Genomic DNA, 22,273 nt, shown 5'->3' with positions numbered 1-22,273 from the left:
GTTCAAAACTCATTCAATATAGAAAAGAATTGCCATTAGTTTTTTTAAATAATTTATTGTAGAAAAATGCTGTTGTTATTTTCACTCATTAGATAACAGGTTGATATGTGTAGAAAATGTCAGCATAAGTAACATATTCATTATAGCAATTTTCCGTATCGTCAAAGACAAAATGTCTTCAATATTTCTTTGTTGATAGAGATTGACCCAGTTTCTTCTGGATGTTGGTCCACAAGCATAAATCAAAAATACTGTTTTATATTATAACTTTGTCATATTGTTTTTCTTTCTGTGATTGAACAGAAACACACACATGACCTGAGACTAGGCGTGATTTTTAACAGTCCGCGGTGGAAGGAGGATCAATACTACACAATCTCGAAAGCTGTATACACTGCACTTACCACCCTTGAGCCAGGTCTAGCAAAGTCCTTCATCACCAAACTAATGAAGGAAGAAAATGTGAAGGATCTTCTGGCTGGAAACAAACAGCTCAGCGATTTGGAGGTCAATGTAAGTATGTTGTATTAGTGGAAAATTTTGATATCAAAACTGAAAGTCAAAAATTTCCTAGGGGGTTGCTGTTCTAGATAAAAACATAGCTGGAGAAATCGGGATTGTATACAAGTATATTGGAATAAAAGGTATATGAAAATGTCATGTGTCAGTGCAACACAAATTTGTGATATATCTTCCTTCAGGAGGATAGAGTAACTAAAGCTTACTACCTAAGCTAAAGGAATTCACACTTGTCAGGAGAATTAAATTAACCTGTACTCTTTACTTTGATAGAAAATACAAATATATATTTTTTTAAGGAAATTTTTTGTGTAAAAATATCTGGTAATTACAGTTGTTGGATAATTCAGGATTCTTTCGCATATTGAACGATATGTTTAAATTTGACTTTTGAGTTTAAACTTTAAGACTTGTTTGCTGTATTATTACCAAGTTGATTTTGTTGGCATTCAGAAATTAAACAGAATATAAACAGGAAATTTCTTTATACAGAATGTATTTGTTATGTGTGAAATACCTTTATATTTACAGGGTATGGACACAATGTCCTATATGTTGGCTGTTGAAGTACAAAACACTGATTTCCTCAAGGTTCATAGAGCGTTTGTTGAGAAAGTCTTAGGCTGGGAACAGTCGGCTAGAGGAGTGCTGGCTAATGGTCAAGTGAGTTGAAACATTATGTACAAGTTGCGTTTGTAATTTTTTTGATTTACAAATAGACCACTGTGAAGTGTACTTTTGTTTGTTATGGGGAGAATTCTGTATTATGGAAAAATATGGTAAACATATTTGAACTTAATAGAAGTTAAAAATGGTTTGATTGAAAACAAATTAGCCATTGAAATGTGCATTATGGCACATATAAACTTGAGAAAGCTTTCAATTTGATGAATTTGTGTGAGAAAAAGAGGATGAATTCAGCAGTGAATGTGTCGTTTAGAAAGCTTATTGTTTAAACCTTCAAAACTGCCTACTGAAATGTATATTGACAATCTATATATTTAAAGGATTTGTGACAAATATCTAATGTAATTACTTTATAAGAAAACTTCTCGTGGTTTTGACTAACAAGACATGTCAGTCAATTTTCCAAAGCCTCTGTCACTATTGCCTTATCACTGGAAGAATTTTGTTAAAGTATAAAATAAATTTGTCTTGAAGGTGCTGGGGCCCCTGGACAAGGGTGAACGATTCCTACAGGAGGATGTGGACCTGTTCCAGAAATACATCTTCCAGAATTCTGCCAAGAAAATCAAGGGTCTCCTGTATACGTTAGGCCATAAGGATGATAAGTAAGAACCTTGCTGGATTCAGTGTCTCTGTTTAAGGTTGGATATCAGTTGTCGCGATATCCGTTATGTGTTGTTTGTACAAAAACAGGCAGCTCATCAGCCACAAAGCTCCCAAGTATAAAACATTAACAAGATTTTGTTGTACAAATTGATGATGTTATACCACCATTTTAAAATTCAATGCTTCTTCATCTACCCATAATCTTTTTCAAGATATTACAGATTTGTTATGCCCTTGGATCAAAAGATCGGGGGTATATTATTTTTGTGTTGTCTGTTTGCTTGTCTGTTGTCAACTTTAGCCTTGCCAATAACTATTGCACTGTGAGAGGTAGGGCTTTCATATTTGGTATGTGTGTTCCTTGTGCCAGGTAGTACCAAAATTTGTGACCATGTGATTTTAATTTTGTTTTGACTGAAGGCAAAGTGTTTCATAAACACATCTTTATTTATTTATTTATTTTTTTTTGGAGAGGAGGTGGGAATGTTATGGTGTCATAAACAGACAGGGTTGTTGTGTGGTGGTGTCTCTTTTTAATAGCCTCACTGAAGAAGAATTGAGGTACCACTCATAATCATTCTACCTGTGTACACACATAACACATAACATCTTCTTTATTATGATGAGATGTAACATATTACTGGATGCGGGGTTATTTTGAGATTTTTTCATATAAATGACTTGAAATACTTTAGAAAAAATAAGTTTTTTCCTTCAATTTTTCTTTTATGAAATGAAAAATTAGAATTATTTGTATATATTGTCTGATTGTTGCTAATGAAGAAGTATGTATGAGAACCAGTGAGAAAGGTACTAGTAATGGTAAATCATGATTAGTGGATGTCTTCATTGTTAGCAGAGTGAGGACCACAGAGAAAATGATTATATGTGATTTTAAGTGGCTGAATAGTGTCTCCATCTTCCATCCCCTTTTATATATAGAATGGTCCTGTGACTTGTGACCTCAATCCATAAAATCAATTATGACTGAACTTAATATATTCTTACATTTCTATGACAATTATATAAATCATATGGCAATGTAATTCACAACACTATGATTGTCATTTCCTAAGTTTTTAATGGTGTTTTAGGTAACACTGGATATTACTAAAATGTGTTTGCAGTTTGCTGTCTGGTTTGAACTGTTGCCAAGTAATGTATGTGTCAAAGTTTGGTTTTGATTTTCAAAAAAATTGAAACATACAATATAATCTTTGCTACAGGGGCAGTGACTTAGTGATGAAGGTGTCCTCCCTCCTGAGTCAGTCTGGGTCCACTAAAGAGAGAAAGGAGGTCCAATATGCTGGTGATCAACACAGGCAAGTCATTGAAAGAGTTGTCTCCCCTTGACTGCATGGGCAGATTTTATTCGGTTCTGTTCGGAATCAAATACACACAATGCCACTTTGGAATTTTGTGAAAATCAAATTTAATATGTGGGATGGAAACTTAAACTGGCAATCTTAGTGGATAGCTTTTACTTATTTACTCACTGCTACTTACTTCATGATTGCAGTGATGTATTTTCTGAAATGGCTCCTTATATTCAAGTTGCAATTTACAACACTTATTTATTAACTCATGAAGAATTTACTATATATATATAGTTCATGATAAAATGAATTTGTGAAGAAGTTCTCTTTGGTCAATAATAATGAACTGTTTCTCTCCACAGTGTGATAAAACTGCCAGGCAATCCTGGTGCACCTGCTTACCAATTAGATGTTATCATTGATCCAGCATCAAGAGAAGCCCAGAAAATGTCTGCCATCCTCATGGTGAATATTTATAATAAACCTACTCAAACTATCCTTACTTAACATAACATTTCTTACCTAGAAACCAGCAGTTCATGCAAGTAAAAATGGATTGAGAAATTCAATCATATCAGTTTTGTTTTGACTTGATCAAATTTTGAAATTGAATTTGTCATTTGTAGAAAGTTAATGCAGCTTTTCTGAACATCTTACAATATTAAAATTCTCTCTACACCTCCCCCCCCCCATTTCTCTCTCTTACTCTCCCTCTTTCTTTCTCTGTCTGTCTGTCTGTCTGTCTCTGTCTCTGTCTCTCTGTCTCTGTCTCTGTCTCTGTCTCTCTCTCTCTCTCTCTCTCTCTCTCTCTCTCTCTCTCTCTCTCTCTCTCTCTCTCTCTCTGTCTCTCTCTCTCTCTCTCTCTGTCTCTCTCTGTCTCTCTCTCTCTCTGTCTCTGTCTCTCTCTCTCTCTCTCTCTCTCTCTCTCTCTCTCTCTCTCTCTCCCCATTTTACAAGAAAGGAATGGTCTGATGTCATTATGATGCTTTCTCTTCCCTTCTCACATGGAGGACATTCATCTTACTGCTAAACAGGATATTTTGAAATGATACCATTTTTTGATGTTCTTGCTGCAGATTCTGAAAGAAGTCGCGAATGTGGACCTGAGGATATATATGAATTGTAAAGATAAACTGTCTGAGTTACCTGTGATAACGTAAGTAAAACTTAGGTTTTACATTAAGAATGAAATTATAGATATTTCTTAATTCATTTACCAAGTATTTTCTTCAATCATATAGGAGTTAGCAATTTCAATAATGCAGTAAATAACTTGTATTTAACTCATGCCTGTTGATAAGTCCCTATCATTTGAAGCCCAGAAGAATCAATTTCCATGTCCTGCTATAAACAAACCATCCCTTGGCTTTGGGTGAAGATTTTTATGTTGATTCTCAAAGGGCTATTACCAGAGGATGGGGTGGGGGAAGGGGTGGAAAAAAGGGCAAAAAGGGAAAAGTTATATTTAATACTTAGTTAGGAGCATCAAAAAATGAATTTGGTGGTACTAATTGGAGTTCTAAGGTAGATACTTATGCAGTATTAAGACAATAGTTATCATTATCTGTATCAGCGATAAGGTCCAGAGGTTACACCAGTAAATATTTACCAAATTTATAACAAATTTAAGCAAGAGAAAATGTTTAAAGAAAAAAGGCCAGATTTAAAATTGTGTTCTTTATTTTATTATCAAGGTTTTACCGATATGTGTTGGAGCCATCCATAACATTTAAAGTAGACGGGTCATATTCGGAAGGCCCCATGGCCAAATTCACGGACATGCCTACCAAGTCCCTGCTTACACTGGGAATGAACCCCTCTGAAAGCTGGTTAGTCGAGGCAGTTACGGCCCCTTATGATCTTGACAACATCTTGTTAGAGGAGGTAGGTGAAAAAAATTGGTATCTGCTGTCGCATGTGACAGCCAATACAAGATTACACTTACTACAAACGTAACTGTCAAAGCCCGTGACAGCCAATATAAGGTTACACTCACTACAAACATAACTGTCAAAGCCCGTGACAGCCAATACAAGGTTACACTTACTACAAACGTAACTGTCAAAGCCCATGACAGCCAATACAAGGTTACACTTACTACAAACGTAACTGTCAATGCATGTGACAGCCAATACAAGGTTACACCCACTACAAATGTAACTGTCAAAGCATGTGACAGCCAATACAAGGTTACACCCACTACAAATGTAACTGTCAAAACATGTGACAGCCAATACAAGGTTACACTTACTACAAACGTAACTGTCAAAGCCCGTGACAGCCAATATAAGGTTACACTCACTACAAACATAACTGTCAAAGCCCGTGACAGCCAATACAAGGTTACACTTACTACAAACGTAACTGTCAAAGCCCATGACAGCCAATACAAGGTTACACTTACTACAAACGTAACTGTCAATGCATGTGACAGCCAATACAAGGTTACACTCATTACAAACAACACCCAATACACATGACAGCCTATAAAATTACACTCACTACAATGCTAACTATGACTTCAAGTCAACCACCTGCAAAGTGTAATTTCATAACAAACCAAGCTCAAATCATTCTAAAAATTTCGCTGTAATATTTTTCTGTCCAGTGACTTATTGTTATCTGTATCCAATGCTGCTTAAATGAAAGATTTCACAAATGGAAATGTATATCCTTTTCAATTTTTTTCATTCTCTGGACTTTTTTCATGATCAGAAAGCTTTTGTTCTTTAAATATTGAAATCTGCCTGGTTCCCTTTAAAAGCGCAAACTGTGAATAATGCCAGTAAAGACATTTAAGAAAACACCTTGAAAAAGAAAATACATGTGATTTTTTTTTTAGCAGGGAGTTGTCAGAGTGAATGTTTTAATCTATCGTATCCTAATCTGTACTCCCTCTGCCTTATTTCTTTAGACCAAGTCTGGAATACACGCTGACTTTGACTTGGAGTACATACTGTTGGAAGGTAAGTTCATGTGACATTGTAGACAACAGTTGGCAAAATCTGGAAATGTCTTTAAAGTGCAAAAGCTACTGTAACATAACATCCAATTTCATATCGTTGTTATATAATATATTACAATTTTAATCATTCTGCCCTTTGGTTTGTGAAGATCAATTTTCAATTACTGCTGTTGTTATCACTTGACCTAAATGTGAAAGAGAGGATGACTTGTTCAAGAAATATAGATTGTTTTTTTTTAGTTTTATACACAAAAATCCTCCAAACATTGATTTAAGGATTTAGGAGTGGAGAGGTGCCAATAGTATAGCTTTTTAATTCTGTCTTGTATACTCTGTACAGGTCATTGTTCTGACAGTACGACAGGACAACCTCCTAGAGGACTTCAGTTTACACTGGGCCGTAACCAGACAGAGGCTGCTGTAGACACCATCGTCATGGCAAATCTGGTATTTACTATTATGTGGTATATTTTGATGTGACCAAACCTTTCATCTATGACAATAGTTAACATGTTAGATCTATCCTGATTTAATGCTGTGGGGCCAACACTAACCTCTCACTCAAGGGGCAGAAATGGACTTATTATCGGACACTTATATAGCATATACGGTCATTATTGCTAAATTTCAAATCTTTTTCTTGGTAAAGCGTAAAGAGAATCCGGTTTATTAAATGGCATTATAGAAAGGGTTTTAATATTTCTTGTTCTGTTTCTAGGGCTACTTCCAGCTAAAGGCTAACCCTGGTACCTGGTTCCTGAAACTCCGAGAGGGACGGTCATTGGAACTCTACGATATTGCAAGGTATTGTCAAACATTATCTGATGATATTATGATGTTGTAGTTTTTCAACATTTTAGCTTGAAGGCCTTGAATTAGATTTGCTGAATTTTAGAAATATACATGTTAAAATGTTTGTTCCAACAGATGCTCACGGAACAGTTTCCCTGTTGTAGAAGTCTTAAGAAATAAACATGTTAAGTATTAGGTCAGAATTACCTTGTTCACAGAACACTTTTTCTCAGCAGTCCCTGATGAAACTTGACACCTCCTTGTGACTTGTGGGTCTTTAAAGAAAAGAGAGAGCTTGGCATATCTCATGAACTCCTCAACAGATACACTTTCAACATAAACCATTATATCATCAATTGCTACTGTACATCTGTTTGAGTGGCAGTATAATTGATCGAAGGTCACACCTGACTGCTTTTGTAAAAAAAAATATGACATGAGAAATGTCATGAAAATCACACAAGCCACTTCCTGATCGGAGGGGGATGTGTTAATGTTAGTGTTAGCCCCTTGACATTTGCTATGGTGAGTCATATGCTGTTTTTATATTCAGTCTATTTTTTCTTTATTTTATAAAGCCATGAGTTCACAGACACACCTGCTGGATCTGATGATGTTGTTGTAGTGATGAACAGCTTCAAGAGTAAAATTATCAGAATTAAAGTAAGTCATTCAGAGAAAAAGATGTACATATATATAATGTTATGGAAATACCCCAAACTTGATTAGTTTAAAAATTAGAGTTCAAAGTTATTTTGAATATATACAGAATTCATTAGCATGAAATCTGCTACAGTAAATAGCCAGGCTTTACTTAAGTGACACAAAATTAATTAGATAAAATTATATAGATGTTTTTTTTGGAAATTCTCCAAATTTTTTAAGTTTTCAGATTAATGGTCACAAAAAGAGAAAGAAGGAAATATACAGAGATCGTTGGTACAAAGTTTACAAGAAATGTACAGAGTTTCATATTATTATTACATACAGCAAATCACAGTGTTGTGTATATGTCTATATTTTTACTCATTATAGATACCTCTCTTCATTTAGTTTTTTTACACCGAGTTTTCCTTTGAATTTTAGAATTAGGTATATTGAAATACCTATGTCTGTAATTCCAGGTTGCTAAAAAGCCAGAGAAAAGTGAAGAACAGTTATTGGTAGATGATCAGGAGCGAGGAATATGGGAGTCAATTTCAAGGTAATGTACTTGTTTTTAGTGAAGATATGTCTTCAAGATAAGCTTATGTCAGTCAGGTGTTAATAGTTTGTGACAAATAAATCAATCCTGCACACATACAAGTGATAATGATTTTCTCTATTTCATAATTGTATAAGAACTACTACTGTTATTTTCTATCAGTTCATGTACAATTATGTATTTTTCCTGTCTCTAGCACACTGACGGGGGACAAAGCAGAGGAAGACGATGACAAGACACTCAATATATTTTCACTGGCCTCGGGACATATGTATGAGAGGCTGATGAGGTGGGTATAGAGACCAAAACCAATACATAGACCAATCAATGAGTTACAATCAAATTTTGTAATTACATGTATGTGTTCCCTTAATGTAATACGTTTACAAAGGCTTGTAATTGTCCATTTGTGTTTATATGAATATTCATGAGATACTTATTTCAATTTGCAATTTTATCTTTGATGTTTAATGAGTATAAATCATACATCATTTTTGGCCACAGATTTGCATAATGGAAACAGTTTCATAAATTTTTTAAATGAAAGATAATATCCATACTCCCGAGCATCTGATTATAAAGTTTAGCTAGATAGAAATAATGAAAGTGTTTAAATGATTATGACTGATAGTTCTGACAATGATAACTTACTTTTCAGGATCATGATGATGAGTGTATTGAAAAATACAAAGTCGAAAGTGAAATTTTGGTTTTTGAAAAATTATTTATCACCATCATTTAAGGTAAGTAAACACACTGAACTGTATTGTTTTATATTCCTTTGTACAAAATCATAATTAATAGACCATATTAACAGGAATTGACTTCTGTGAAATATCATCTGGTAGAATGTAAACATTCTACAGCTTATGTATTGTATACACTGATAACACTGTCGCTCCCCAGGAGGTTTTGTTTTGGTCTATTCCAGTAAATCCATCGCTCCCCAACAGATTTTGCTTAGGTCTATTCCAGTAAAACATCCATCACTCCCCAGGAGGTTTTGTTTATTTCTATTCCAGTAAAACATCCATCGCTCCCCAGGAGGTTTTGTTTAGGTCTATTCCTGTAAAACATCCATCACTCCCCAGGAGGTTTTGTTGCGGTCTATTCCAGTTAAACATCCATCACTCCCCAGGAGGTTTTGTTTAGGTCTATTCCAGTAAAACATCCATCACTCCCCAGGAGGTTTTGTTTAGGTTTATTCCAGTAAAACATCCATCGCTCCCCAGGAGGTTTTGTTTAGTTCTATTCCAGTAAAACATCCATCACACCCCAGGAGGTTTTGTTTAGGTCTATTCCAGTAAAACATCCATCGCTCCCCAGGAGGTTTTGTTTAGGTCTATTCCAGTAAAACATCCATCGCTCCCCAGGAGGTTTTGTTTAGGTTTATTCCAGTAAAACATCCATCACACCCCAGGAGGTTTTGTTTAGGTCTATTCCAGTAAAACATCCATCGCTCCCCAGGAGGTTTTGTTTAGGTTTATTCCAGTAAAACATCCATCGCTCCCCAGGAGGTTTTGTTTAGGTCTATTCCAGTAAAACATCCATCACACCCCAGGAGGTTTTGTTTAGGTCTATTCCAGTAAAACATCCATCGCTCCCCAGGAGGTTTTGTTTCGGTCTATTCCAGTAAAACATCCATCACTCCCCAGGAGGTTTTGTTTTGGTTTATTCCAGTAAAACATCCATCACACCCCAGGAGGTTTTGTTTTGGTTTATTCCAGTAAAACATCCATCGCTCCCCAGGAGGTTTTGTTTCGGTCTATTCCAGTAAAACATCCATCACTCCCCAGGAGGTTTTGTTTTGGTTTATTCCAGTAAAACATCCATCGCTCCCCAGGAGGTTTTGTTTAGGTCTATTCCAGTAAAACATCCATCACTCCCCAGGAGGTTTTGTTTCGGTCTATTCCAGTAAAACATCCATCACTCCCCAGGAGGTTTTGTTTAGGTCTATTCCAGTAAAACATCCATCACACCCCAGGAGGTTTTGTTTAGGTCTATTCCAGTAAAACATCCATCGCTCCCCAGGAGGTTTTGTTTAGTTCTATTCCAGTAAATCCTTCGCTCCCCAGGAGGTTTTGTTTAGGTTTATTCCAGTAAAACATCCATCACTCCCCAGGAGGTTTTGTTTTGGTTTATTCCAGTAAAACATCCATCACTCCCCAGGAGGTTTTGTTTAGGTCTATTCCAGTAAAACATCCATCACTCCCCAGGAGGTTTTGTTTTGGTTTATTCCAGTAAAACATCCATCGCTCCCCAGGAGGTTTTGTTTTGGTTTATTCCAGTAAAACATCCATCACTCCCCAGGAGGTTTTGTTTTGGTTTATTCCAGTAAAACATCCATCACACCCCAGGAGGTTTTGTTTTGGTTTATTCCAGTAAAACATCCATCACTCCCCAGGAGGTTTTGTTTAGGTCTATTCCAGTAAAACATCCATCGCTCCCCAGGAGGTTTTGTTTAGGTCTATTCCAGTAAAACATCCATTGCTCCCCAGGAGGTTTTGTTTAGGTTTATTCCAGTAAAACATCCATCACTCCCCAGGAGGTTTTGTTTAGGTCTGTTCCAGTAAATCCTTCGCTCCCCAGGAGGTTTTGTTTAGTTCTATTCCAGTAAATCCTTCGCTCCCCAGGAGGTTTTGTTTAGGTCTATTCCAGTAAAACATCCATCATTCCCCAGGAGGTTTTGTTTTAGTTTATTCCAGTAAAACATCCATCGCTCCCCAGGAGGTTTTGTTTAGGTCTATTCCAGTAAAACATCCATCACACCCCAGGAGGTTTTGTTTTGGTTTATTCCAGTAAAACATCCATCACTCCCCAGGAGGTTTTGTTTAGGTCTATTCCAGTAAAACATCCATCACTCCCCAGGAAGTTTTGTTTTAGTTTATTCCAGTAAAACATCCATCGCTCCCCAGGAGGTTTTGTTTAGGTCTATTCCAGTATAACATCCATCACTCCCCAGGAGGTTTTGTTTAGGTCTATTCCAGTAAAACATCCATCACTCCCCAGGAGGTTTTGTTTAGATTTATTCCAGTATAACATCCATCACTCCCCAGGAGGTTTTGTTTAGGTTTATTCCAGTATAACATCCATCACTCCCCAGGAGGTTTTGTTTAGGTCTATTCCAGTAAAACATCCATCACTCCTCAGGAGGTTTTGTTTAGGTCTGTTCCTGTAAAACATCCATCACTCCCCAGGAGGTTTTGTTTAGTTCTATTCCAGTAAAACATCCATCACTCCCCAGGAGGTTTTGTTTAGGTCTATTCCAGTAAAACATCCATCGCTCCCCAGGAGGTTTTGTTTAGGTCTATTCCAGTAAAACATCCATTGCTCCCCAGGAGGTTTTGTTTAGGTCTATTCCAGTAAATCCATTGCTCCCTAGGAGGTTTTGTTTAGGTCTGTTCCTGTAAAACATCCATCACTCCCCAGGAGGTTTTGTTTAGTTCTATTCCAGTAAATCCTTTGCTCCCCAGGAGGTTTTGTTTAGGTTTATTCCAGTAAAACATCCATCACTCCCCAGGAGGTTTTGTTTAGGTCTATTCCAGTAAAACATCCATCGCTCCCCAGGAGGTTTTGTTTAGGTCTATTCCAGTAAAACATCCATCGCTCCCCACGAGGTTTTGTTTAGGTCTATTCCAGTAAATCCTTTGCTCCCCAGGAGGTTTTGTTTAGGTCTATTCCAGTAAAACATCCATCGCTCCCCAGGAGGTTTTGTTTAGGTCTATTCCAGTAAAACATCCATCACTCCCCAGGAGGTTTTGTTTAGGTCTATTCCAGTAAAACATCCATCGCTCCCCAGGAGGTTTTGTTTAGGTCTATTCCATTAAAACATCCATCGCTCCCCAGGAGGTTTTGTTTAGGTCTATTCCAGTAAAACATCCATCACTCCCCAGGAGGTTTTGTTTAGTTCTATTCCAGTAAATCCTTTGCTCCCCAGGAGGTTTTGTTTAGGTCTATTCCAGTAAAACATCCATCACTCCCCAGGAGGTTTTGTTTAGGTTTATTCCAGTAAAACATCCATCACTCCCCAGGAGGTTTTGTTTAGGTCTATTCCAGTAAAACATCCATCGCTCCCCAGGAGGTTTTGTTTAGGTCTATTCCAGTAAAACATCCATCGCTCCCCAGGAGGTTTTGTTTAGGTCTATTCCAGTAAATCCTTTGCTCCCCAGGAGGTTTTGTTTAGGTCTATTCCAGTAAAACATCCATCACTCCCCAGGAGGTTTTGTTAAGGTCTATTCCAGTAAAACATCCATCACTCCCCAGGAGGTTTTGTTTAGTTCTATTCCAGTAAATCCATTGCTCCCCAGGAGGTTTTGTTTAGTTCTATTCCAGTAAATTCTTTGCTCCCCAGGAGGTTTTGTTTAGGTCTATTCCAGTTAAACATCCATCACTCCCCAGGAGGTTTTGTTTAGTTCTATTCCAGTAAAACATCCATCACTCCCCAGGAGGTTTTGTTTAGGTTTATTCCAGTAAAACATCCATCACTCCCCAGGAGGTTTTGTTTTGGTTTATTCCAGTAAAACATCCATCACTCCCCAGGAGGTTTTGTTTAGGTCTATTCCAGTAAAACATCCATCACTCCCCAGGAGGTTTTGTTTTGGTTTATTCCAGTAAAACATCCATCACTCCCCAGGAGGTTTTGTTTAGGTCTGTTCCAGTAAAACATCTGTCGCTCCCCAGGAGGTTTTGTTTAGGTCTGTTCCAGTAAAACATCCATCACTCCCCAGGAGGTTTTGTTTAGTTCTATTCCAGTAAATCCATTGCTCCCTAGGAGGTTTTGTTTAGTTCTATTCCAGTAAAACATCCATCGCTCCCCAGGAGGTTTCGTTTAGTTCTATTCCAGTAAATCCATTGCTCCCCAGGAGGTTTTGTTTAGGTCTATTCCAGTAAAACATCCATCACTCCCCAGGAGGTTTTGTTTAGGTCTGTTCCAGTAAAACATCTGTCACTCCCCAGGAGGTTTTGTTTAGGTCTGTTCCAGTAAAACATCCATCGCTCCCCAGGAGGTTTTGTTTAGGTCTATTCCAGTAAAACATCTGTCACTCCCCAGGAGGTTTTGTTTAGGACTATTCCAGTAAAACATCCATCACTCCCCAGGAGGTTTTGTTTAGGTCTGTTCCAGTAAAACATCTGTCACTCCCCAGGAGGTTTTGTTTAGGTCTGTTCCAGTAAAACATCCATCGCTCCCCAGGAGGTTTTGTTTAGTCTGTTCCAGTAAAACATCTGTCACTCCCCAGGAGGTTTTGTTTAGGTCTGTTCCAGTAAAACATCCATCGCTCCCCAGGAGGTTTTGTTTAGGTCTATTCCTGTGAAACATCCATCACTCCCCAGGAGGTTTTGTTTAGTTCTATTCCAGTAAATTCTTTGCTCCCCAGGAGGTTTTGTTTAGGTCTATTCCAGTTAAACATCCATCACTCCCCATGAGGTTTTGTTTAGTTTTTTCCAGTAAATCCTTTGCTCCCCAGGAGGTTTTGTTTAGGTCTATTCCAGTAAAACATCCATCACTCCCCAGGAGGTTTTGTTTAGGTCTATTCCAGTAAAACATCTGTCGCTCCCCAGGAGGTTTTGTTTAGGTCTGTTCCAGTAAAACATCCATCACTCCCCAGGAGGTTTTGTTTAGGTCTATTCCAGTAAAACATCTGTCGCTCCCCAGGAGGTTTTGTTTAGGTCTGTTCCAGTAAAACATCCATCACTCCCCAGGAGGTTTTGTTTAGTTCTATTCCAGTAAAACATCTGTCACTCCCCAGGAGGTTTTGTTTAGGTCTATTCCAGTAAAACATCCATCACTCCCCAGGAGGTTTTGTTTAGGTCTATTCCAGTAAAACATCCATCACTCCCCAGGAGGTTTTGTTTAGGTCTATTCCAGTAAAACATCCATCACTCCCCAGGAGGTTTTGTTTAGTTCTATTCCAGTAAATCCTTTGCTCCCCAGGAGGTTTTGTTTAGGTCTATTCCAGTAAATCCATTGCTCCCCAGGAGGTTTTGTTTAGGTCTATTCCAGTAAATCCATTGCTCCCCAGGAGGTTTTGTTTAGGTCTGTTCCTGTAAAACATCCATCGCTCCCCAGGAGGTTTTGTTTAGGACTATTCCAGTAAAACATCCATCACTCCCCAGGAGGTTTTGTTTAGGACTATTCCAGTAAAACATCCATCGCTCCCCAGGAGGTTTTGTTTAGGTCTATTCCAGTAAAACATCCATCACTCCCCAGGAGGTTTTGTTTAGGTCTATTCAGTAAAACATCCATCGCTCCCCAGGAGGTTTTGTTTAGGTCTATTCCAGTAAAACATCTATCTCACCTCAGGACTCAAGGTTTTCTTTATATTGTTTGAGGCTATCTTCCATAGAAATTAATTGATAGGTGTTTTACTGGTATAGCCCCAATCACTTTACTTAAAATCTGGTCGGTATTTGGTGTACATAAGAGATGTTCAATGTTTTGGGTCCATGGTCATATAATAGAGTATATAATATTACTCATCCTATCATGCTTTAATGTCTTGCAGTCATATTCTAGTTAAGGTCATGTTTTATTAGAACTGTTTTTCAGTTTTTTTCATAATGTCTTTCAAAATATTAATGATCGAATGTAAAATGTTCAAATTTTAAAACAAATACCTGACTTTGTTAAGTCGTATGTGTTTAGGTTTTATTTTCTAATGTTATACATACATGTGTTTCTTTTCATTTTAGGATTTTATACCAAAGATGGCACAGGAGTATAATTTTGAATTTGAATTAGTACAGTACAAATGGCCACGATGGTTAAACCAACAAAAAGAAAAGCAAAGAATTATGTGGGGGTAGGCACTAATTCTATTTCAATATTATTTTCTGAAAATCACAACATTTTTTTCATCGATTCTGGAATTGAAAAGAAAAACTTTGATTTTATGCTAAACATTTGAAAAACTTTGTGTGAAAGTTTTAAGTTTTAGGAAGTTAAAGAAATGTTTTAGGAATGTGTATAATATTTTCACTATAATTTCATCAATTACTGCTTTAAAACAAGAGGTATACATTTCAGAAAAATCTTAGAATCTTTGTTTTTATTATTATTTTTTTTTTTTCTTTTTTCAGGTATAAAATTTTATTTTTGGATGTACTGTTTCCATTGGACGTAAAGAAAATTATTTTTGTTGATGCTGACCAGGTATGTACGAGATATTTTTATCATTTTTTTGCTTATTTCTATTCATTTGTATTCTATTTTTATTTTACTTACAAAAATGTTTTTTGGGGGGAGAGGGTTTGTTTTTTGAGGGGAGAGGGGTTATTTTTTGGGGGGAGAGGGGTAACTTTCCATTTCTCAAGATCTTTAGGTACATATGCATTGCACAGGACATTAACACATGCACACATCATCGTCATCATCATCATCTGCTTATTACAAGAACATAAAGCATAAGATGCAAATGGTAAAATTGACAATATATTTGAAGGCCAGGTAGATAATGTTTCCCTCTTCCATTCTGTATGTGATCTAATGTTTCAGTTCTCATTTTGTCATACGTCATCTTCACATGATGAATATTCTATACGTATTACAGAATTTTATTATTATTTTTTTTATTTCACTGAAGAAAAATAAATTCAGAAATCCAAAGATCCAAATCATTCTGTGGAATTTTGTAATCAGATTTCCTTTTTATTTACATGTGTGAATCTCACATAAGTGATATTTACAAAATAATATTTCTGTTGGTTTATATTTTTCTGGTTTTACCAAAAGCATGAATAATAAAGAATATATTTATATTATCCTTGCATATAGTGAAAATTAAAACCCTCAAAAATTATAGCCTTTACAGTAATGTGTGGATCTCTTTAAAAAAAAAAAAAAAAAAAACCTGTTGTGGTTTCAAGTACAAACCTTGTGTGACTGTGTCTGAAAATTTGTCCTTTATTGTAGATTGTACGAACAGATCTACAGGAGCTGAATGACCTTGACTTAGGAGGTGCTCCGTATGGTTACACACCTTTTTGCAGCAGTCGTACTGAAATGGATGGATTTAGGTACATTTATAATTACCTTATATCATGTCACAGTAGTCAGAAGAAAATCTTATATTAACTTGAAGGTGACGTAGACAGATTTAGAAATTATTTAACAATGAAAGTTTGTAATTTGGTTTAATTTTCACTCTTGATTAGTAACAGTGAAATATTCATTTTTTATTTGTTTATCACTATACGTTATGCAACTTTCTATCAGGAACTATCGTGAAGGACCAGGCCATAAAATACACATGGTTAAATCTAGATTCATTTTGTTGTCTCTTGTATTTTTCAGATTTTGGAAGTCTGGTTATTGGGCCAGCCATTTAGCTGGTAGAAAATATCACATTAGGTAAGATACAACAGCTTTATACTTTAAACTGTAGTAGAATTTCAGTTATAGACAGCTTCAATTTTGTAAGTGTGATGACAGCTTCACTGGTCTTGTTCATTGAGTTATGTCCCTTTGTTTTAACCATAATATGATAGATTTATACGTCTGTGCTGTATCTTGTCATTTCATTGATTGCCAAATTTAACATATGATTCCTTATCTGATAGCAACAGATTCTGTAATGAGATGAGGTCTGATTAATCATTAACCAACTTTAATTCAGAAGTTTTAGAGTAAGAAATGTTTTCTAAGTTATAAAAGACTGCCATTAAAACTGCTTCATTGTGTGTGGGACTTTTTCTTAGAAAATTATATTTGATTTTTCAATAGACCATACCTTCCAATATCTTGCAAGTAATTTTCTGTGCTTTTGACATTTGCAGAATTCCCTTTCAAGATTATTTTCAGTGATCGGCAAACTTTTCAGTATTCTGTCCTTTTGATGTTTCAGTGCCTTATACGTGGTAGATTTGAAAAAGTTCAGGCGTATTGCTGCAGGCGACCGTCTGCGCGGCCAGTACCAGGGGCTGAGTCAAGACCCTAACAGTTTATCTAACCTTGATCAGGATCTCCCAAACAACATGATCCACCAGGTGGCCATAAAATCTCTGCCTCAGGAGTGGCTCTGGTGCGAAACCTGGTGCAGCAACGAGTCCAAGGCTAAAGCCAAAACTATAGATTTGGTGAGTTGTCTCCCCTGTCTGTTTCTATACAATCTGACATTTTGTTTACTTCTTTTTAGAAAACCGTGTTTATGAAACTGCTTTACCTGGGGTTACAATTTTCTGATGGATCTCGTCTTTACTTTGAGAACAATCTTTCAGGTTTTTAGCCTTGGGGAGGATTCTAAGTTGCCAAACATCAGGCATGCCTCATGTTTGAGATCATAAGAAATTTTTACAAAGAAAAATCATCATTGCTGGATGGGATATCTAATTTCTCAATTCATTCCCTAGTAGCCAACATTTATCAAGTTATCACCCAAGTCAGTCTATATTTCTGTGTTCTCCATCCTGCCTGTGAACATTGAATGAGTCATCTCCCTTGTCAGTCTATTTTCCGGGTTCTTATTAATTTTTGATTAGTTGTCTCCCCGTCAGTGAACTCTAATTCATTTAGTGAGTTATCTCCAATTTTATGATAACTTCGGTGTATGAAAACAGTATCATGTGAAGTGTTCTTTTTTTCAGTGCAATAATCCCCAGACCAAGGAACCAAAGTTAAAGGCAGCACTCCGTATTGTACCAGAATGGAAGAATTATGACTATGAAATAAAAATATTATGGGACAAAGTTTACAATACTAATACAAGATCTCAGATAGAATATGACCCTCCAGATATAGAAACAGCATCAATAGGTACGTATATGTACTGGGTAACATTGGTATACAAATCAATTGTTTCTTGTTGGTAATTTGATTATTTATCAATGTGCCAAGCTGTGTTTGACAGTAAAATCTGTTTAATCTGACATGAGTATTGAAACAACCTGTTTGATTTGACCTTAGTAGTCTGATATCTTGTCATATCTGAACTCATAATTTGCTTACATCCTGTCTAATCACTCAGCAGAATTTTCAGATACTATTTTTTTATGAAATTTGACACTTTGTTGAAGTTATTGAGAAAACATTTTAATTCCCCTATTGAAATTTAAGTATGAAATGTTTTATTAAAATTTGTTTTATACTTTTCTTTACAGGGTCAAAAATTAAGGATGAGTTATAATATTTGGAGAAGTAACAGCAATGAGGACATATGAAATGTGTGTAAGAATATGTGCTTTATGAGATAAATGCTTGTGTGTACATGTTAATGCTGAGAGTGTGAGGAGAGTGAATATGAAACATGACGGTCTTATTTCAATTGAAGAATATCTTGAACTCAACTCCAATACTTAGAATATGCCATCTTATACCATCAACATAATCTTCATAAAAAGTCTAGGCCCAGTCCAGTACTGACATTTCCCCAGCCTATATCCCCTCTATAGACTTTACAAAATCTTCATGCCCAGTCCAATACTGTGTTAATCTCCCAATTTCAATAGGCAAACTGTATGCACGGGGTTATTGTTGACATCAGTGAGCCTTTGCATATAAAATGTCATATAACATTTATTGGGTTGAATTATTTCTGCGTATGAGGTTTAAAGTTTCCACACACCTAAATTTCCACGCTTACAGAATCTGAAAAAAGCATTTACAATGTATTACTTTCTGAAATTAAAAAACATTCCAGTATTGACCATTTTCTGAAGTTGGTGCCCTCTAGGCTGGTCACAAATAAATCTTACTTCTGAAGTAAGTGCTCTCTGGGATGACCATAACCAAATCTTACTTCTGAAGTACGTGCCTTCTGGGATGACCATAACCAAATCTTACTTCTGAAGTAAGTGCCCTCTGGGATGACCATAACCAAATCTTACATCTGAAGTAAGTGCCCTCTGGGATGACCATAACCAAATCTTACTTCTGAAGTAAGTGCCCTCTGGGATGACCATAACCAAATCTTACTTCTGAAGTAAGTGCCCTCTGGGATGACCATAACCAAATCTTACTTCTGAAGTAAGTGCCCTCTGGGATGACCATAACCAAATCTTACTTTCTTAAGTTTGATTGTTGCAAAATGCCCTTATCTAATTGTGTTTACAAAAGTTTCAAGCGTCTTTGAAACTTTCGCTTTAAGTTTTCAGAGTTTAGTATTGGCTTTGATATAACTTTGAAATAACAAACTGGTCAGCAATGTTACTCTGTGTGACCATGGGATGGTTTTCTATAATAAAGTATTGGAGTCGGGTTCAACATTAAGATTAATGGCCATCAAATTATATTCCATTATCAGTTATGAATATTAAATCTACATGGACCAATTTTTGTGGCTGATAAAAATTTGTCCTTTGTTTTCTGATGTTCAATATCAAATCCATCAGTTACATGTTTGTAAAAGGTACATTGGCTGCTTATGTTTACAAGTATCATCAAGAGTAGGAGTATCATTGACTTGTAGTCATTGTCTTTTTCAGACATGATTTTGTTGACAAACAACCTCAAAAGAGTGCTGTGAATAATACTGAATATTTCTCATGCTTGTATAAAGTATCTATATATTTTGGAATCTTCCTTAATTCTAAGTTGATCAGATGATCTCTAGATTTTTTGGTTTACATTTCTAAATATACCATGGTCTTAATAGAATTATAAAATTCTGTCTTAAGCACTGATTTTCACAAAGGGATTGGTTTGGTGATAGTCTACTTGTTGTGTAAAGTCGGTTGCTTGTTGTCATGTGATTGGCAGATGCTTGAATCCAGCACACTGGCAAAATTCATCATAATTGTAGGCTTTCATCTGTAGCTGCATATTAGTCAATGTCACCTGCTATTTCAGCATATGCCAACAATATTTTTGTATCTTTATAGATAAAGGTGAGGTCGTCATTTACATACATTCGGTCTTTTCCGTATATGTACAGTGTATTTGTGAACGTTTTCATTGTACTTGTACAGGGCTTCAGGATTTCATTCTTCCTGGTAACATATTTTTACGATACTAGGCCACTGTTGCTCAAAGTTTCGTTAGAGTTAACCAACAGTTTTTGACAACTTCATATTGTTTCCATTAAAAAGGCAACAGATTTGAAAGGCAAAAGAAACACTTGAAATATATAATATTTCCATGGGACTCAATTTTTGTGTTTTTCACAAAAATCTGTTGCAAAAAAAAAATCTACAGCTTTGAAATGATAAAGAATGTCCCTAGTTTTGTTTCATGTATTTTGTTTAAAGTTTTCACTAAATAGATTATCTCTAACCAGCCTTTGAACAAACTGATGCCAGAACTTGTGACCTCATTTTGGATCCAATGTTGTTATGTATGTAATAGAAAACTTGGTGGGTAGGTCTTTCTTCCATTAATTTGATATAGATACGGTAGCAAAGACCGTAACAGAATCCACTCACTTCAGCTAGTTAGGAAAATAATTGGAATCGGGATGTTTCATCATAGTACATTTACATGTATTGAATAATAAATAATCGTGTTCTTAATTGATCTGGTGAACAATTGTGAAATAAATGATTATGTCAGAAATAATTATGGATTATTTTTGGTATTTTTAAGTTGTTTTCATATTCAATATAAATATTCATCAGATTGTATTTATTGTCATTCTATTTGTCGTCTCAACATCAACTAGATGATAATTTTACCCAATTCTCTAACATCATGATGAATTCATCTGATAAAAATTTCACCTGCTTTATTTACATTTCAGAGTTTGTTGTTTAGAGATATCTCAATTTCATCAAGATTAATATGTTAAATGGATTCTTATCTGTTTATTTACTGTTTTGTTTATGCCAAGACCTGTCTGAATCATGTACTGGTGACAGATTCCTTCAGATCTATATACTGTAAACTCATATATTTTCAAGGGACTCATTTTTTGTGCTTTTCACAAAAATATTTATTTCTTTGACACTTGGTTTCATGAATAAATATAGCTCATTAAAGCTACTTAATAAATACTAATTTCAACATTTTATAGACATATGAATCCTTGATTAAAAGTATCCACTAAAACATTGAACATAAACCCCCCACAAAGATCAATTATTTTATGATAGTAAACATTATCTATGTCTACATATGAAGTGGAGACATCATATTATTGTTATATTGAATATGTCCAAGTTATTTGAATACAACCAAAATTGACTTGGATTTAAGGGGACTCTGGAAATAAATGTAAATATTATGCCATGAATGAACTATACTGAAGAACATTATTAGCAATTCCTTTGTACAGTATACTTGTCTAATTTTGGGGGTTCCTGATTAAAGCTGCTTCAAAGGTATTAAATTTGAATTTTCTTCAGGTTGCTGTGTATTTGATTTCACGCTATCATTATTTACTGCAAATGTAGCAAAATTAAAAACAAACATTAAGTATGAAGTATCTATACTCTTACTTTTTTATATACAAAAATGTAAATAAAAAAAAAACATTTTTCTGAATTCTCCTGTTCATCCTGAATTTTGTTATAATAACATTTAAATGTGTTTATTTCCAAAATGAGCTAATCATACTACAAACCATATGATTTTTACAACCATATTTTAGCACAAAACCAAAACAAAAATACTGAAATGGACCTGAAAAAATGCAAGATTTTCAGTCCTTGAATACAAAATATCAAATGTTTTGTTAAGTCTCCAGATTTTTAACCTGGACTATATCACTAAAAGATATCAACAAAACAATGTTGAAGAGTACATGGATCACAGTGTAATGGTTAAAAGAAGAATATGTGTTCTTCCCTCAGCAAATCATCTATTTTTACTATACTTTCTGAATTATGTCATGAATTTTTAATGGGTTACATATATCCAGTTTGAAATATTTGTGAATTTCTGACTTTATGAATAATATGTTAAATTTTGATTTATGTGATATAACTGGTTTATGCCAATCGTTCATGATATCAGATGTTTACAACTTTGCTTAATTTGTTGAACAATTAATATTGTGTATTTACTTAAAATTTTCATGGTGAATTGAAAATGTGCAAAAATATCTTACTTCAAAAATATAGTTCTAAATTAGTTTATATGGAAACCAATTCATTTTTCCTGATAGTTCTTTTCTTGGAAATAAAATTAAAACAGTGAAATAGAAATGTTTATTTTATTAAATATTTTCCTGGTTTCCTTTAAAATATTAAATGTATGATAACTCTTTATCACAAAACCACCAAAACCATTATATGTTCTTGGTCATGTATAATGTATTT

General features: G+C 35.3%; 1 protein-coding gene across 1 annotated transcript in view; it reads left to right on the top strand.

Moving 5' to 3' along the window:
• Positions 1-20,661, top strand: part of LOC132565332 (UDP-glucose:glycoprotein glucosyltransferase 1-like) — a 40,183-nt gene extending 19,522 nt beyond the window's left edge. Inside the window, exons 20-40 of the mRNA XM_060229977.1 lie at positions 304-513; positions 1,051-1,182; positions 1,681-1,811; positions 3,039-3,134; positions 3,491-3,593; positions 4,205-4,284; positions 4,823-5,012; positions 6,043-6,094; positions 6,434-6,540; positions 6,812-6,897; positions 7,464-7,548; positions 8,010-8,089; positions 8,286-8,378; positions 8,748-8,832; positions 14,780-14,889; positions 15,167-15,239; positions 15,999-16,102; positions 16,380-16,436; positions 16,930-17,161; positions 17,669-17,837; positions 18,182-20,661. Coding sequence (XP_060085960.1) covers positions 304-513; positions 1,051-1,182; positions 1,681-1,811; positions 3,039-3,134; positions 3,491-3,593; positions 4,205-4,284; positions 4,823-5,012; positions 6,043-6,094; positions 6,434-6,540; positions 6,812-6,897; positions 7,464-7,548; positions 8,010-8,089; positions 8,286-8,378; positions 8,748-8,832; positions 14,780-14,889; positions 15,167-15,239; positions 15,999-16,102; positions 16,380-16,436; positions 16,930-17,161; positions 17,669-17,837; positions 18,182-18,207 — 2,301 coding nt within the window. The 3' untranslated portion in view covers positions 18,208-20,661. The remainder of the gene's footprint in view (positions 1-303; positions 514-1,050; positions 1,183-1,680; positions 1,812-3,038; positions 3,135-3,490; positions 3,594-4,204; positions 4,285-4,822; positions 5,013-6,042; positions 6,095-6,433; positions 6,541-6,811; positions 6,898-7,463; positions 7,549-8,009; positions 8,090-8,285; positions 8,379-8,747; positions 8,833-14,779; positions 14,890-15,166; positions 15,240-15,998; positions 16,103-16,379; positions 16,437-16,929; positions 17,162-17,668; positions 17,838-18,181) is intronic.
• The last annotated feature ends 1,612 nt before the right edge of the window (positions 20,662-22,273 follow it).

Source organism: Ylistrum balloti, unplaced genomic scaffold (genome assembly GCF_031769215.1).
Source record: "Ylistrum balloti isolate Yb309-2 unplaced genomic scaffold, AGI_CSIRO_Ybal_v1 Utg369576, whole genome shotgun sequence".
Lineage (NCBI taxonomy): Eukaryota > Metazoa > Mollusca > Bivalvia > Pectinida > Pectinidae > Ylistrum > Ylistrum balloti.
This window is presented reverse-complemented; position numbering and strand designations above follow the sequence as displayed.